The 18,787-nt window shown below is 39.7% G+C and overlaps 1 protein-coding gene across 1 annotated transcript in view; it reads left to right on the forward strand.

Moving 5' to 3' along the window:
* The window catches only part of SPATA16 (spermatogenesis associated 16), a gene marked incomplete at its 3' end in the record, with an annotated part of 197,479 nt that overhangs the window by 161,743 nt on the left and 16,949 nt on the right, over positions 1–18,787 (forward strand). Inside the window, 3 exon segments of the mRNA XM_080658440.1 lie at positions 236–348; positions 7,762–7,926; positions 10,816–10,899. Of these exon segments, the coding sequence (XP_080514566.1) occupies positions 236–348; positions 7,762–7,926; positions 10,816–10,899 (362 nt within the window).

Genomic DNA, 18,787 nt, shown 5'->3' on the forward strand with positions numbered 1-18,787 from the left:
GTCAGGACCACAACAAACTGACTAAATGATAGTCTCTAAAGGGCAATGTCTCCTCTGCCTTTCTCCTCATAGATCTTTCATTGTTATGCATGTGGTGTAGGGATAGGACTGGTTTCTATACTAAAGATTTCATATCTATTAGCATTGAGATATCTGTTTATAGCTTGCTAAAGAAAGCATTTTGAAATGGAAGTCTGGAAAAAATAGAATAAAAGTTTATTGTTACAATTTTTAGAATATAAAACTCCCTTCGGTCTGCTTACCAGAGAAGACACAGTGAGACAGATGGAGACAATGGGGAAGCGAATCTTGCCAATTCTGGATTTTATTAGAAGCACCCAAATGAATGTAGGTATATGAGTTTTTTTATATTTTTCCAATGTACAATATTAAACAATTCTAGAATTATGGAAAGCTTATGCTGCAAATATTGCAAGTATTGAGAGATTTTAGAAGCTTTCACAGTAAATCTTATTTGCAAAACAAACCTAAGTTTAGCTAATGATTTTATTCCTTTTATCTTTAAAGATGTTTTAAATGCTATGCTTTGCAATTTCAAACATTTAGTAAGTAATGTCTCTTTAAAGAGCCCTTTCTTGTGCCTTCCTGATATCTACTTCAAGGTTGCAGTGAATTTCTCATTTCAACTCAATAACAAAATTTTAGCATACACAATATTTTCCCTATTTCACATATTGGGCTATTGCATATAACCATCTTGTTACCTACACAAGAATTCAGCTGGCACCACCACACCACAGTAATAAACTCAGCGCTACTCAATATCGCCATTTTTTGTATACCTTTATATATCTAATTCCTTTCTCTATTCCAAGAAAAGTATGCCCTTTCTACTTTTCAGCCTTATCAAAATAAGACCTGAATTATGCTGTGGTAATTTACAAAATGTAAGGCATAAAAGGAACTTCTCATTAATAGCCTGTAAAGGCAGGTTCATCTTTTTTAATACAGTAGTCCTCCCCCTTTATCCACAGTTTAGCTCTAATCAACCATTATCAAAAAATATTAAATGGAACATTCCGGAAATAAACAATTCAAGTTTTAAATTGCACATTGTTCTGAGTACCTCACGTACTCTCGTCACATAGGCATTGTATCATCTCATGCCATTACAAAATGGATGAGTACAATACTATAAGATATTTTGAGAAAGACCACATTCACATAATTTTTATTACCATACTAGTGGCCCAGTGCATAGATTCGTGCACATTGAAATGAAAATAATTAGAAGAAATATTTTAATATTGCTATTTGCCCTTTCTCTGTAATGGAAGTATCAGAGCCGCTGCTGGTCGCTGTCTGCGGGGCGATTGGTGGGGCAATCGGGCTCCCGCTCACACCAGCCTTGGCCTGGTGCTGCCCGTTCACCTGCTCCACCATCCCACTGTGGTCCTGCTCTCGTTGGGGCCTATCGGGGCCAGCAGCACCTCCACTGCCACCCGTTGCCAGCACTGTGTCGCCGACGCCCCATGTTCCCCACCGCCCCCTGGTAGTCAGTGCTTGTCATAGCGAGTGGTTGAACTCCTGGTCTCCCAGTCAAATTCCTGGTTGACCACCCGCCCGAGGGGACAATTTGCATATTAGGCTTTTATTATACTAGTATAGGATGTTGTTGTAATTGCTCTATTTTATTATTGGTAATAGTTATTAATCTCTACAGTGCCTAATTCATAAATTAAACCTTATCATAGGTATATATGTATAGGGAAAAACAGCTTACATGGGTTTCAGTGTTATCTATGGGGTTTTAGGCATCCATTGGGGGTCTTGGAAAGTATCTTTCTGAGGATAAGGAGGGACTGCTATATTTTCCAAAAGGCTGTACACTGGAAATTTTAAAGAATTTTCTTTTTGTGAATTTTGTATTATATAATTGATTCACTGTTCTTGCAAAGGGAGCCAAGGGGGTCATGACAAACAGCGACTTAACATCTATTCAGCAGTTTATCTGCTCAATAACATTATTCAGCATTTTAGAAAAGCTATAATATCTCTCATATATTTGCATGATTTGTAATTCTAAGCATTACAAATACAAAAGCACATTTTTACTGATTTTTCCTGGCTCCCACAACTGTGTTACACCCAATTATCTCCCCTCTATTCCTATTAATAAGAAATCCATCTCTGTCTCAGTCATCTCAGGCAGTCATAACAAAATACTACAGACTGGGTGGCTTACACAGAAGAAATTTATTTTCTCACAGTTCCAGAGGCTAGAAATCCAAGGTCAGGATGCCAGCATGGTCAAATTCTGATGAAGGCCACCACCCCCCCCCCCCCGCCCCGCCGAGTTGGCAACACGGTGCTGGCAACAGGTGGCAGTGGAGGTGCTGCTGGCCCTGATAGGCCCCAACAAGAGCAGGACCACAGTGGGATGGTGGAGCAGGTGAGCGGGCAGCACCAGGCCAAGGCTGGTGTGAGCGGGAGCCCGATTGCCCCACCAATCACCCCCTCTCCGCAGTTGGCAGTAGGCTACTTTTTGCTATCCTCACATGGCAGAGAGCAAAGCATATGATATATCTTCCTATAGGAGCAATAATCCCATCATGAGGGCCCCCAACCCATGACTTCATCTCATTAACTCCCAAAGGCCCCCTGTCCAAATACCATCACACTGGAGAACAGGGCTTCAACATGTGAATTTTGGGTGGACACAAACATTCTGTTTATAGCACTCTCACTGGCTCCACTACAAATTTTGGGTCCTATTCTCCAATTCACCCTCTATCACAACCTCCTCCAGACACACAGACACACACCCTTACCGTCCTCTCCATCCTAATTAGAGACTCACACTCATCATCATTGTCATCATCAGGCCCTTGCAAGCAGTGAAAGTTTTGCTAGCAAGAACCATCACCATGTGACGTGATTTCACCTCATCCACACATGGTCAGCCTAGTAGAGCCAATGAGATGTATGTTGCAGAGGTGATTTGTCTGTGCCCTGGCTTTTTTGAGAGATACCTGCCCCACCTTGTTACTTGTCAGGAAAATGACCACATCATCTGTTGCCAGCTCAGATCTCACAGTGGGTTGTGAATGCTGATTAGACCTATCTAAGCATTAGGCACCTTTTACATGTTCTTAACTCATTTTCTTCTCACCTTTAAAAGGACATTCTAGCTACTTGGAAATTATGTGTCAATAATAGAAATTTTAAAACCATACAGTAATTAAGATTCTTAGCATCTAATTAATAACTCAGTTTTTTTAAATGAGTCAGCACCATTTTGCTAGCTGCAAGGAATTTCTGCTTTCCTATGTTTGCTTCTATGGAAAATATCAGTTTTTGAAAGATTTTCTCAAAGAGTTTTAATAGAATCGAAGTAAGTGATCCCAAAGATACCCAGGGACCATGAGGATATTCAAATATTGGCCTCTGGGTTTCTTATTATATGGCCAATCACAGCTTCATAAAGCAGGACTAAATAAAATTGCTGCAAAGGTAACCTAGCTTAATGAAGCAAGTAATGAGTTGGTGAATAGAAATTATTCCTACATGGTATCATTAAATGTGACCCAAACAGCCCTCAACAGTGATTTTAAGATCCCCTGAGGTCTGTTTTTATCTTGTCAGATATCAAATGTCATCCACTCGAATGCTTAGGCATTGCATTGTCCTTATTAGCGGTTACCCTACTTTGTGACACCTGTAGATAAAGACATTAGTCCAAGGCGGTGCTCTGGCAGTGTAACCCTAGGACAAGTCACTTAATCTCTGAGCTGTTTTTGCTCATTTATAAAACAGGCTGATACCGCCCTGGCCAGTTTAGCTCAGTGGATAGAGTGTCGGCCTGTGAACTGAAGGGTCCCAGGTTCGATTCCAATCAAGGGCACATGCCTGGGTTGTGGGCTCGGTCCCCAGTAGGGGCGTGCAGGAGGCAGCCAATCGGTGATTCTCTCTCATCATTGATGTTTCCATCCCTGTCTCCCTTTCCCTTCCCCTTTCTGAAATCAATAAAAATATATTTTTTAAAAAAAAACAAACACAAAAACAGGCAGGCTGATACCTACCAAGTCCACCTCACAGAGTTGTTGTGAGATGAAAAGTACATAATCCATGTTGAAGCACTTTGCAAAGTATTATAAATGTTGGAAGTTTTAATCATTTATATCGGTTTTAGTTTGCTTTGACAAAAGGACCATTTTATAGACCTTTCTTTTTCTTTATACAAATTGTGTACTTGGAGATGACATATTCTTCTAAAATGAAGATTGTGCAAGTGTCCTGTGGATTTCAATTTTTTTCTTGCATCACTGATGTGCTCTGTGTCACAAAGTTGAGGTACTTTTGTGCTGTGTCATAAAGGCAGGATGAGAACTGTCATCTCCAGCCTTGGGGCAGATCTACAGCCCACAGTAGGGCTTCCCAGGGACCATGGATTTTCACCTTTTACCATGGGGTGGTAGACTCAGCTGGTGAAGGATATTCTGTGTCTCAGGCAATGATTCTCCTTACACTCTGACACCTGTTTCCTTCTCTTTTAAAAAAAAATATTTTTATTTATTTCAGAAAGGAACAGAGAGGGAGAGAGAGATAGAAACATCAATGATGAGAGAGAATCATTGACTGGCTGCCTTCTGCATGCACCTTACTGGGGATCAAGCCCACAGCCCTGGCATATGCCCTGATCAAGAATGGGACCCTGACCTGGTTCATAGGCCAACACTCAACCACCGAGCCATGCCAGCCGAGCACCAGTTTCCTTATCTTTATAGATTCCTTTGCTAGGCACACAACACATGGCCCAACAAGAATGGTTCTGGTATTTTAAGAGGAATAATCTAAAATATTCCACTACCTGCCTATCTGGTGGCTTTTAATCCCAATGAACATCAACCTCATTCAACCAGAAACTCTGCTTTACTGGTAGTTTTCCTTCTCTGGACCTTTGTCCTAATTATTTCACATGCCATCAGATGCCATTGTGCTTTTTCATTCATTAACTTTATTGGCTGCTGTCAGTTTCAAAGCTTATGTACTGTGCTTCCTGGGCTAAATGTTAAAGAGTCAAAATAATAAAATCTCTTGCCATGCATGAAGCCTCCTCCACCGGCTGACTTGCCAAAAAATGACTTAACTAACCATGATTTTAATACCTCATTAATTTTACTTTTAATTTCCTCCAAGTGAAGCATAAAAAGTGTTTACATATGCACATTTGAAATGAACAATAATATTTTTCTACGCCCTTTTTTTTTCAATTAATGTTTCTATATATTTGAGTCAAGTGGAAATGTATTCCAAATACTTTTCGGCACCATTATATGTAGTGCAACTTATTTGCCAAATATTAATCCATATCTGCTATTAAATCTAGGCAATTCTGACTGAAGCCCTCATTTAAACTTGCTACTTACCTAACTTCATTGTACCTGTGTGAGGTTTTAGCTTCAATCATGGCCACTTTTTAACACTCTTTCCAGCAGCTAAGGAGCCCTTTAATCATTCCTGAGGTCTCACTGGAAGGGCTACTTCCCTTTAGATTTAGCCCTTGCTAGCATTAGATGTTTACGGTAATTCCTTCGTTTTTCATCCTTTCCTTTATTTTCTTAAAGCAACAGCATAAAAACATTCCTGCTGGCATTATATTAATTTCTTTTTTTTTTCCACTTTGTCTCTCAAAGACCCCTATCATATAGGTAAAATATGCATGCATCTGTAGTTTTCTAATAATCAAAACTGCATTTGTCTTAAGCCGGGGGCGGGGGGGCGGGGAGGGGGGGAGGTTGACTATTAGTAGTCAACTATATTCTCTTCCTAGTATTTTATATGTATAGAGTACTTCCTGTTTTGTTATGCACCCAACAATCAAGCTAACAAAACACCATTGCCTTCCACTATTTTTATTTTCCTAATGTTTAGGAAATTACACTGCTAGATTATGTTCCCATGTAGGCTGCTGTTGTTTCTGCTCTTTGGAGTTGAGCCACTACCCACTTTCCTACAACTAGCCCCAGTGTTTTTTGGTGTGTGTTTTTTAAAACAAATAAAGCAATTTTTCTTCAGAAAAAAAAAAACAGTTTCTCCTGCAACTCGCTTTCCTCTATTTGGCAGGATCCCATTGTTTAGCTACACGATTAAACTAAATGTGTAGGCTAGCTATTGGGTCAGTTCAGAGAAGAGAGCCCAAATCCACAATTTGCAATTATTGCTCCTATAGGTTTATAGATTTTTAGACAAATGGTTCATCTGAAAGAACAAATTAGTTGAAATAGAGGAACATCAGTCATATGGTATAGATAGGTGTTAGGGAGAAATACAGCAAATACAATGCCGTGGTTCTCAACCTTCCTTTATTAACAAGCCTCTAGAAAAGCACCAACTTCTAGAGGTTGTTGTCAATTAAAACATGCATATGATATTTCAGGAAGAACTGCTTTCTAAATTCAAACTGAAATTCCAATGCTCTTTAGTAATGCTAGTTTCTAATAGTTTTTCTCTTTGGAAGATATATTTTAAGAAAAAAAATGTCTGCTTTCTCTAATTTCTGGAGGAAAAAATCTGTTTTATAAGTATGCACAAACTAAAATTGTTCTTGCTCAGATACTAAGTTTTAAGATAGTTGTCTGTTGTTCAACTTCTTGAGATACTTGAATATTTGGTGAGTGGGGGGGTACCTAGCTACAATCCATATAAAGAGAGACACATATCAGAGATTATGATTCATCAAGTAAGGTTCAGGACTCTGCCTAGTTAACCAACAAACCTAGTGATTCTGGTGCAGGTGGTGTAGGAGGAACCCTGCCATAGGGGATGCTAGTCCTCCAGCTTTCCTCCTCTGAGTACCTGGATGTAGAATGAAATTGCCAACTAAATCCCCCTGTGACTCCCAATTTCGCATTACCCTACACACAGTTGAAACTCAAAGATTTTCTTTTAACCCTTATAGGTCACTTTATGTCAGAAATACTTTTTCTAAATATAAATGTAGGTATTTTATTATCAACTTTGCCTCTCCTATCATGCATTATGATTTGTATTAAACTTTTTAGAGAAGATGACTTCTCCTCTTTTATAGCGGGCAATAGCAAACACATATGTAGGCCACCTTATTAGAAAAGGGCCCTATTTTGAGAAAGCCCAAAATACCAGTAGATTCATGGGGGTTGGTGGACGGTAGTCTGTTTCAAGACGGGTCATGTCAGTTGCTGGGATAGCCCTGGGAGTCAGAATAAAGTGCTATAAGACCACAAGAAGAGGAGCCAGAGCCTGAGGCCACGCAGGAACTAAAGAGAAAAGCAGAGTTGGGCTTTGATGTAAGCCACTGGGTAAAGAGAATTCAATGTGCAGCACATTTCCCAGGATTCAACTTGCATAAAAATATTCTTTTATATAAACAAGGTAGAGTGGGCAACTCTTAGCTCTTATGATAACCTTGGTGACATAGATAAAGGCCCCCCACCCCAAACAGACACAGCTTTCTGATTGCTACTGGGAAGGTGGAGCACAGGTTCAATGTCAGTCCCCTCTTCTCCCCTCGGCACAACCTGCTTATTCAGGGCCACCTGCAGATCAGTCCTGCAATGTGTTCCCTTTTACATACACTCGTCTGTTTGAAGGAAGGGTCCAGGTCATTCTCTAAAATGAGAGAAGAAAGCGTTTGTTTATACTAGAGGCCATTGCTTCAAAGGATGTAAATGCACTATAACCAACCCTGACTTCAATCCCCAGAGAAAGCTCTAGTTCTGGGGTCTTGTTCTAAAGCATTTCCTTTTCCTGGGAGACCAGGGGAGTTTCCCTGCGTGCTCAGGTGTGATGGAGAAGTTGCAGTACGCCAGCCTCCTCAGCCGGCTACAGAGAGTAAAGGAGCAGTCCCAGGTGATCAATCAAGCAATGGCTGAGCTAGCGACCATTCCCTATCTACGGGACATCAGTCCACAGGAGGCAGAATTGGTAAGTGTTTGTTTTTCTTTGTTGAAGGCTTTCTCAGGCCCTGAGTCAGAAGAAAAAGTGATATGGTCTGAAAGAAATTTGTCATAATAAATATAGTCTGAGAGCCAGCTCCCCAACCCTCATGAAGCATTCTAATGAAGAAACTGGGAAATGTAAAAAGATGTCTTATTTTATTTGCTCACATTGACTGGCTTCTACTTTTTTAAAAAATATATATGTTTTTATTGATTTTTCTAGAGAGAGAGGATGAGAGAGGGAAAGAAGATAGAAATATTGATGATAGAGAAACATAGATCGGCTGCCTCCTGCATGTCCCCTACTGGGGATCGAGCCCACAATCTGGGGCATGTGTCCTGAGAAGGAATCAAACCAGGGACTTCTATGGTGCATGGGACAATGCTCAATCCACTGAGCCATGCAAGCTGGTCGGGCTTCCATTATTTAATAGCAATACTTGTCTGACATGGAAAAACATGGGAAGGGGCTGATTATTTGAATTGTATGTCAAGCTTTTTGTTTTGAGTAAAGTTTTAATTAATTGCTTCTTAAACTCCAAGCCTTATTAATACAGGATTCTCTTCTTTGGAAAATTGAGAGTACAAAAGAATAACCACTATACAGAAAACCAACCGTACAAAATAGTCTTTAGAGTTTTTTTATTCACTTCTAGTGTCACATATATGTTGGCAGTGCCAATACACACACACACACACACACACACACACACACACACACACACTGGTACGTTTAGATAGAACAATTATTTTATTCAAGGGGGAAATGTAATTAGTCAAATGGCTGTATTTTTTAACTGAATCAACCAGTTAACTCAAAAAACACAGAGGCAGTCAAAAACTAGTTGAAGGAAAAGCTCAAACAATCCTCAAACAGATTTGTTTATTATAACCATAATCAATATTAGAAATGACCAGCTAGTTTGAAAAACAATTAGTTAACCATGCACTGGCCATTCAAGGAAAGGTAAGGTGTACTCTATAGGGAGATCCTAATGTTTGACAGGGAAGGGCTCTTGCCTTTGAGGCTTTAATTGAAGGTAGCTAAAACTAATTACAGACCTGAATTGAATTCACCTAGCAAGGATGAGAACAGCCCAAATTGGTCACCTGTAATTTTCAGATAACTGAAGGAATCCTCCCTCCCTGAGTTTTTATATTTTTAGTTACTTTATTGATTAAGGTGTTACATATGTATCCTTATCCTCCCTGAGTTTTTAAAGTTATAACAAATTAATTGAGAAATGCACTGCCAACATTTATAATGTTCATCTGAACCTGTTAAAGTGTGTTAAATATTGATATTCAAAGTAAGCATTTAAAATGGTCTGACTAGCCAAATAATAAAACTATGCTTTCTAACGATTAAAACTAGGTGGAGGAGGGGGAAGTCTATTAATCAAGGATTTACTAAGTCAAAACTAGCAGTCATGCTTTCAAAACCTTTAGGGTTGTGTGCAGCAGAACACCTCCTAAAAGGCTGTGTTTAAAATACCATTCATAACGGCATTCAGGAATGCAGTAAGCAAGGAGCTTTCGAAGTACATGTTATAGCCAAGTTCAGATGATGAATGCCCCTCGGAGATAAGAGGAAGCAAAGAAAATGTTAATCGAAGAAGCTGGCTCAGTGTTGATCCCGTCTTCCTGAAAAGCACATGCAAGATTTCCATGGAAAATACAAGGGAGTTTTCTGCACCTAGGCCTTCTTCACCACACATCTGCAGTTTCTTTCTTCTGAAAATACTTGCATTTCAAAATATACACAGAAGGCACCAAACTAGCATTATTGACATCCCTTATTAACATGTTAGTGCAGTATTCCACTCTCTCAAACCTTGGAAAATAGGATTTAATGGGATATTTTTATAATTTATCTGCCTACTAGAAAAAAATTTTAATGTATATGGATGTATATGTGGAGGCCCAATGTTTAAAAGTCATGCATCTTGCAAGATTTCATCACTGTAAATAACAGATTTTACTTTTCAGCTTTGAAGCATGGGTTTAGCTAGACAATAAATCCTGGTAATGCCTTCTGTGGCACTGTCTAAACAGTGACTGCTCCGTAGAAGAGTTCTGAGGGACTCCGCTCTGCCCTTCTGCCTCAGCTCTGCAATATCTAAAGTTCAGAAAGATTCTCTAAGGGTTCCCACTGTTTGAAGCCACAGTGAACTGAACTGGCATTTGTTCTTTAGAGAACTTTCCTTTTTAGCTGTGACTGTCACAAAGCTCCGTGCGGCTTCTCTGCTTTGCAGCTACATATGCAGCAGGTGTATCGGGGACTATTTCAAATTGGAATGTGGCAGTTTTGGGCAAATGGTGGAATTCTGAAAACTTGCCTTTGAATGGAACCTAAAAAGAAAACATGGTTATTTTGAATTTTTAGAGAAGAAAAAGAATAGTAGAAGAACTAAAGTGAGCTAGATCTTTTAAGAGGCAATAAGACAGCACAATTTCAGAATTGTCCTCTGGTGAGCTTTTGCATGATGCCTGAAATCATGATATATCCGCCTCAGGAGAAAATACGAAAACGCGTTCATGTACTACATGCCATTTCCTGAGAGAATTAACTATTGGCCTTCATTCTTTACAACCCAAATCTGTTTTTACAAAACGTCAATGCTTACTACATTAAAACCTATATGTTTCCTACCCATTTTCAAGAAGCATCTTTTCATTGTTTCAATATTTTATATCTGCAATAACACTCAGTAATGACTGAAGCAAAGATGGGGCAGCAATGTTCATTGTCGGAAAGATGAGTAATAAAATCATCAGCGTACAAATGATTTTTTAATTAGGTTTTAATCTGTGTATTTAGGGAAGTTATTTCTGTGTGAATTCCACACTGATAATTTTTATCTTGGTGCCACAGCTGCAGTCACTAATGGCAGATGCTATGGACACCCTCGAAGGAAGAAGAAACGATAAAGAACGTGTGTGGAATGCAATCCAAAAGGTAAAACTCTCAGCTGAAGGAAAAAAGATATATGATTCCCAAAGCAAATGTCCATCTTGGGTCAAGTCTGTTTAGAAGATATAAAGAAAGTTCTTCGGGTTGTTTTAGTCTTTGTTTTCTTTTTTAAATAAATGCAATGCTCTCTCTGGAAGTGTAACCAAAATCAAAGATGGATTTTTTAACCTGTTCCCTGGGGTCTGCTTCTTTTCCAGCAGACTGTAGTCATATGTTTGTATGGGCCTTCTTATCATTGTCATTTTCATATTCTATTTTTATTGTCTGCTTTTTCATTATTGGTTATTGTAGCTTTCTAAAAGCCCTTCCATCCGTGTTCAGTCCACTTGCCAAACCCTTTCCCCCACTTTTTATCACTTGAGGAAAAAATGGCTACATTTCAGGGAACTACAGAGAAACTAGCACATTGATGTTTTGTGAGGAGGAATAACATACTGGTTATTAGCCTCAGAGGAAGATCCCTTCAGTGGCTAATGGAGTTGAAATAAAGTGACCACCAGGATGTACCTGGCCATCAATGCTCAGGTGGCTTATGTGATACCACAGAGCCCTCTGACAATATAGGAGTGAGTAATATTGAGTCTCCAGTCTAGCTAAAAATAATAAATTCTATTCAATTTATTCCCCACTCAGTCTCCTCCAATCACTATAAGAACCCACAAAGAGAACTGGTACCAAGAGTTGTGAGAGGAGCAAACCAAAGAAGCCTTCACTCTAAAAGGTAGCAGTCAGCCATGAGGGATTCTGGCACATCCAAGGAAATGTGTGCCTTCTGAACTCATTCAGAGGCCCTATGATAAATGTATAAAACAGAAACTCATGAACTCAGCAAATATTTGTTGAATATTTACTATGCCAGAGAAAACAGTAGGTGTTAAAGACTGTGCTGGGAAAGACAAACATAGCCCCTGCCTATATAGGTCTTCCATCTGGAGAAGACAGTTATTAAAGAACTAGAGGCCCAAGGCACGAAATCCATGCAAGGGTAGGCCTTCACAGTCCCAGCTGCCTTGTGGCCCTGGCTGCCTCACAGCCCCACGGCCCCGCCCCCCACCTGCACCCGCCTTGGCCTGGCGCTGCCTGTGTCCACCGCCACACACCCCCAGTTCCCCAGTTCCACAGAGGCCCCCGATCTATCACCCTGAAGAGGGTGGCCTGGGCCTCCCTCTTTGAGGCAATCATGGAGCCCCCCCAATTGATTGGCCTGCTGGCCAGTGGCCTGGTCCCTCTGTGGGCAATCATTGGGCAATGGTGGGCCCCCTGACCAATCGCATCACACCTGCCTTGGCTGGCCTGGCACCAGTGTGTGTCATAGCATGGCTGTCCCGACGGTGGTTCTGCAGTTCAGCCATTCAGTCGATTTGCATATTATGCTTTTATTTTTATAGATTACTTATAAGTTTACTGAATATTCTAGTGAAAAGGTGAATGTTCAATGATGTATAGAAACAAATAGCTCAGAAAAGCCAAAAGTGATATTTATACAACATTTAAAGTCTACATAGTCAGTAGATGAAAGGGAGATTTCTAAATAAAAGGAATAGTTTGTACCAAGAATGCAAAGAAAGCATGGCAGATTCAAAACTGACAAAGACACAAGGAACATATTTCAAAATGAAATAGAGGCAGAAACCATCTCACAGAAAGATTTATAAATTATGTCAAGACATAATTTACGTGTGTGAGACACCTCCTGGGCTGTAGTGGGAGAACACATCGAGGGGCTACAGAAATGTGGGGAGGTCAGTTCTAAGGTGGTGGCTTGATCTACGGTGGAGGATATAGCAGTAGAGCGAAGCAGACTGATATAAGAAATATTCAGGAAGCCAAATCAACAGGCCTTGTAGTTCACTGGTTGCCTGTGGGAATTTAGAGAATAGAAAGAATTAAGAATGATGCCCACATATTTGGCTTGAACCATTGGGCAGGGAATGGAGAGAGATTTGCTGGTGCCATTTACTGAGGAAGCAAACACTGTTTGAGGGGCAGCTTTTGGCAGGGAATCTGAACTACTTCAGAACCCAGCTGGGAGACAGAAACCATGCCCGGTATTTGAAAGGGGATTTAACATAAAAAATGGTTAACTAGGTATGAAATTGTTAACTAGGTAACTGAAAAAGCAAAGGAGAACAATAACTTATCACAAAGAAAGCATTAAAGGCAGCATCTACCACCCATTAGTGCTGGAAGATCAAAGTGAAGATGTGGGAATTACTAAAACAGAAACTTGGAGAAGGAACCCTGCTGGGCTAACACTCAGACCTCCCACTGGGAGGTGCTGCCTAACTGGTGGTAGTATCGCTGAGCTTAAAGGAGGGGTCCTGAAGGGCTGAGACCCTGTTTCTGAGGAGTGGACACTAACCCACTAAGCTGTAGTATAGGGGGACAGGGGAGAAGGAGTGGTAATGAGGGTAATTCTGATACTACAGAAAGGAACATGTTCCTACAGGAAAAAAGCTTTGCTGAAAAGATGCTCACAGGAACCCCAATTAGACAGAAAGGCAGCATCAAGTAAACAGAAAGCAGCAAGTCCCTCTCTTGCCCTATTGACAGAGACTAAGAGCTAGCAAAATAGAAGTAGAGTTTACAGAGCTCTAGCCCCTGCATCAAAGAACTAATTGTGGGCTTGGAGTTGAGAGACAATAGGCAGTAACTGACACAAAGGTACCATGAACTTACAATGCTGGCAAGATATCCAAGAGGAATACAAAAGCTTAGAGTTCTGGATAAAAGACTGACTAGTCATTGCCAAATTGCTGTTAATGGAAATCATTTGAGTGACATGGCTGAGAAAGAACACAGAGTAAGAAGAGAGGCTTTTAGGAGCACATTCAATCTTAAGAGGAGAACCCTACAAATGAGACTAAGAAGAAATGGCAAGAGAGATGGGAGCTGGGGGTAAAGCAAATCCAATTCTGATGAGAGTCACACAATATAATCAAATATTTATGTTAGCTACAAAAATAATCATTTAGAAAAAAGGTCAGCAAACTCCTAGCCTTCAGGTCAAAATTGGCCAACCACCAATTTTTGTAAATCAAGTTTATTGCACATGTTTATGCAATTCATTTATATACCGTCATCTATGTCACCTTGGTCAAGTTGAGTAGTCACCACAAATACTGTATAGTTCACAAAGCCTAAATCATTTACTATCTGTTCCTATACAGAAAAAGTTTGCTATACCTTGGTTTAGAGTATTACCCTTCACAGAAATATTTGCATTTGTATAATAATGTAATAATATTTATATTTTTGCAGTATATAAATAACATTTGTACAGTGATATTTATATTTATAAATCTAAGTGACAATAGAAAAGTTCAAATATGAAATTCCAATGACCAGCCAAAAAGGTGGAAGACAGATTGACACTTACTTATATCTGTCGACATCTTATAAACAACCACCAATTCTACCTCATTCTCAGCTAGTTTTTTGACACTCACATTCGTAGAAGCACTGAGCCTGTAGCTTTCCACTTTGTCCCTATTTTAATTATATTTTGCTGTGTTACAAATCACCCCAAATATATAGTGCTTTAGCAACAATGTGCTCCTCTCTCATGGTTCCATGGACTGACCAGACTCAGCCAGGTGGTTCCTGCTCAGTGTCTCTCGTGCAGTTCAGTCAGGTGGTTTTAATAACATGGGGTCATTTTAAAGCTAAAATTAACTGGACTCCAGAATGGCTCACTCACATGGCTGACAGTTGACACCAGTCAGCTGAGACCATTGACTGAAGTGCCTTTCCATGTGACTTAAGGATTCCAAGAGGAAGTATTTCAAGACAAGGAAAATAGAAACCACAGTCCTTTCAAAGGCTAGTCCCAGAAGTGGCAGAGCGACTTCCACCATATTTATTGGTCAAAGCAGTCACAGGCAAGCCCAGATTTACAGGGTTGGAGGAATAGATTTCACTTCTCTATGGAGGAGGATATGTACATTCAGTGAGAGAATGAAATGATAGTGTCTGTCTTGGAGACAAGCTCCAACAGCAAAGCTGTGACTCTCTCTGGGCTGGAAAACTTGCAAGCAAGCAGGAGTCAAGAGGATAGTCAAGTCAAGGCCACTGAGATTGGAACGCTACAGAGCCACTCCACCCAACCACTGGGTGTGTAGAAAGACCCACTGGTGAGCAGCCAATCTTTCCAAATTAAAAGCCCTGGAAATGATCCTAGCTTTCTAAATGGAAGCTCCTAAGAGGTGTTTAGGAAGATGTGAACGTGAAGGAACAGGGTGCCAAATTTTTCCCAAGGGCTTTTAATTTGGTTAATGTGACTCTACAAAGGATGATCCTATCACTTTCAGACAATTCCGGTAGCAAGTAAGTAATTTCCTTTTATTGCTACAGAGTTAATTGGCATGTGCAGAAAAAAAATAATTTGGAAAAAAAAAAAACTAATTGTACAAGCTACACTGTGTTCTGAGCCCACTAGAAGTTGATATCAGCATCACCACCTCTGAGATCTGTTATCTGTAATAGAAACAGCTGTTGTACCTAATGAAAACACTTGAAATTTTCATCGGAAGCAGCAGAATTATAGCAGCACCTCCTAGTTCCACATAGTTACAGGGACTGTCAGAATCCCCATTATCTAACACAATGTTTAGAGCTCCACTTTGTTATAGGCCTATAAAAAGCCTAGCAAGATGAAATCCGATCCGTGAGCATTGACCTCCTGTCTATATTTTGCTTTCTTTGAGATTTCACTAACAACCCAGAAAAAGAAAGTATGAGGCAGTTGCTTTTTCTTAACTCACTAGAACCAAAATACATTCTTTATAAAGTTTTAGGCTATTTGCTTTTGTTTTGGTTTGGCTTTACAGAGCATTATTTTCTTTCTGGTAATGAACTCAAGAAAGATATATTAATGTTGGTTTAGCTGTACATATAAAAAATAAGCAGGTTATGTTTTTAAAAAAAGGTAAATTTTCTTGTATTGGCAAGTCCCTTGTCACAGCAAAACTCTTTAATTAAGATTGTCACACTTTACTTCATTTTAGTCTATAAATACCTGAGAAAACACTCTTTTGAATATCTCACAGGTCCTATTAACACACCGCTCATTCATGCATTCATCAAACATTTACCCAGCACCTCCTCGGGGTCCAACTCTATTACAAGCAGTGCCCTCATGATGTTTTCACTCTGCTAGAGAAAAGTAGGCAATACACCACCTAAAAAATCTGGAATGTATTATAAGTAGTAAATGCTATGGGTGGAAAAGAAAATGGGAAATACCAGATGATTACAACTGCAATACAATAGTCAGGGCAGAATCCACCAAGGTGACTTTAAAGAAATAGCTGAAAGAAATGCAAACCTTGCAAATAGCTGGTGAAAATCATTCCAAGTAAAGGAAACAGCAAATTCAAAACCTGAAGATTGGACATGCCTGGCATGTATAGGGACCTGCAAGGAGGGCAGTGTAACTAGAGTAGAATGAATAAGAGCAATGGGAAATGAAGCCAGCGAGCAGAGGACGTAATACTTTGTCAAATAAGAAAACAATCTAAGCTGCTGCTTAGAATAGATTAAAATACCTGGCCAGAGTGACTCAGTGGTTGAGTGATGACCTATGAGCCAGGAGGTCAAGGTTGTATTCTCTGTCAGGGCACTTGCCCAGGTTGTGGGCTTGATCCCCAGTGTGGGACAAGCAGGAGGCACCAATCATATATATTTAAAAAGAATAGATTGAAGGGAGCAAGGGTAGAATCAGGGAGACTAGCTAGTAGGTTATTACAATGATATGACACAGGAGAGTGATTATGGTGGCTTGAACCCAAGGTTGGATGTCTTGAATCTTGAAGCCAGATGGTGGCAGTGGATGTGAGAAGTGAAGAAAAGGTTGATGTAGAGGGAGCCTAGTACAGGGGCGTGGGGAAAAAAAGCACCCTGAACTAGCAATTTGGAGACCTGGCCTGTCACCATTAGCTCAGAAACCACTTCCTTTCTCTGGTCCTCAGTTTTCTTATCTATAAAATAAGATATTGAACTAGAAGATCCTAAGTCTCCTCCTAGCTCTGAATGAATTAAGTGTTGTTTTTTGTTTGTTTGTTTGTTTGTTTGTTGTTTTGAAAGCCAGACTTTCAAAATGAAAGAATAAGAGTTAATATTTACTAAGCTCTTCATGAGTGCCAATGCCCTCCTATTCACTTTACATATCTCACTAATCTTCACATGAGGTGAGCATTAAACAGGAAGTTTAGCAGTGTGTCTAAAGTCACACAACCAGCAAGTGGTAGAGCCAGGACTTGATCTAGACCTTGACAGAAGCCCACATTTTGTTCTGCCTGAAAATTCCTGACTGACCAGCATTGTTTTGTGTATAGCTGAGCATTCAGGTGTGAGGCCAATGGAGAATTTCAGTAACCTCTAACCAAAATAGAATTTGGCCATAAACTAGCCTAGCTGGTATGTCTTCAATTCTCAAAATAAAGTTATTTTAATCTGAGCCAAAAAAAAAAAAAGGTCTCTAAGGAATTTTTGGCTTAGTATACCTTTGTAATCTACCTATCAAGGACTCTCCTTCTCTGTTCCTTACTTTTTAATCTATAACCATAAAGAATACACAGCCTAGCCCTGGCCAATGTGGCTCAGTTGGTTGAGCATTGTCCCATGTACCAAAAGGTCACCAGTTCGATTCCCAGTCTGGGCACATGCCCAAGTTGTGGGTTCAGTACCTGGGGTGCATATGGGAGGCAACCGATTGATGTGCTTCTTTCACATTAATGCTTCTCTCTCCCTCTCCCTCCTCTCTCTCTAAAAAAAATCAATAAAAACATATTTACAAAAAATAATACACAGCCTAAATCTACAAATCTTTGACCATTAATTCAGCTCCCATTCATGGGACTTTAGGCAAATCACAACCTTTTAAGAAGCATAATGTATTTGTATCCTTACCACCTTCAGAGTCTATGATTTTGTGCTTCTTAACGTTGAATCCAAAGGCCCATTAAAGCTTTATAAACTAGGCCTGAAAATAAATAGAAAAAGGAGTCTTTAGAAAAAAAATATTTTTTAAAAATGCGCCAACTGTTAAGTTGGAACATTCCTATTTCTTGTCACCAGAGAATCAGTTAAGAGAAATAGTTAAGCACACTCTGCTGTAAGTTAGAAGAAAAGTTACTTGCTCTTCACTCACAAAGGCTAAATTTCGCACTAAGAAGATCAGAATTTAATCTCATCCAACAAAGTTTTTTTCTTATTCTGATATGCCTCTGGATCACTGATGTGTGACTAAATGAGAGAATGAAACTGTTATTTAAAAGTAATGATAGAAATACTCTAGCACAGTGGTCGGCAAACTCATTAGTCAACAGAGCCAAATATCAACAGTACAACGATTGAAATTTCTTTTAAGAGCCGAAAACTGACTTCTGTGCATGGGCCAAGAAGTTTCAATCGCACTGTACATGCGCACCCGCACGTGGTATTTTGTAGAAGAGCCACACTCAAGGGGCCAAAGAACCGCATGTGGCTCGCGAGCCACGGTTTGCCGACCACTGCTCTAGCATATAATCATGGTCCTGTGAATTTTCATGAACAGTAATGCTACTTTTATATTTCATCGAATATTATAATATCACAAACTACATCATGATCTTCAGTGAATCCAACTAGTGCAGTATAGGTGGATATCTTTAAATCATCCATATGAACTTACTCAAAATTATTTAGCTTTTTATATTCCTTTTTAATCTCAAAATCTTAACTTATAAATCACACTTACACAGAAATGACATTCATTGATATACTAATTTGGTCTTTTGGGATGAAAATGGGAGAGAATTGTATGTCACTTAGCAACGCTGTTCTGTTCCAGGCTGATACAGGCAAAGCAAGCAGGGGAGAATACAAATCTGGG

This window comes from Plecotus auritus (genome assembly GCF_963455305.1).
Source record: "Plecotus auritus genome assembly, chromosome: 2".
Lineage (NCBI taxonomy): Eukaryota > Metazoa > Chordata > Mammalia > Chiroptera > Vespertilionidae > Plecotus > Plecotus auritus.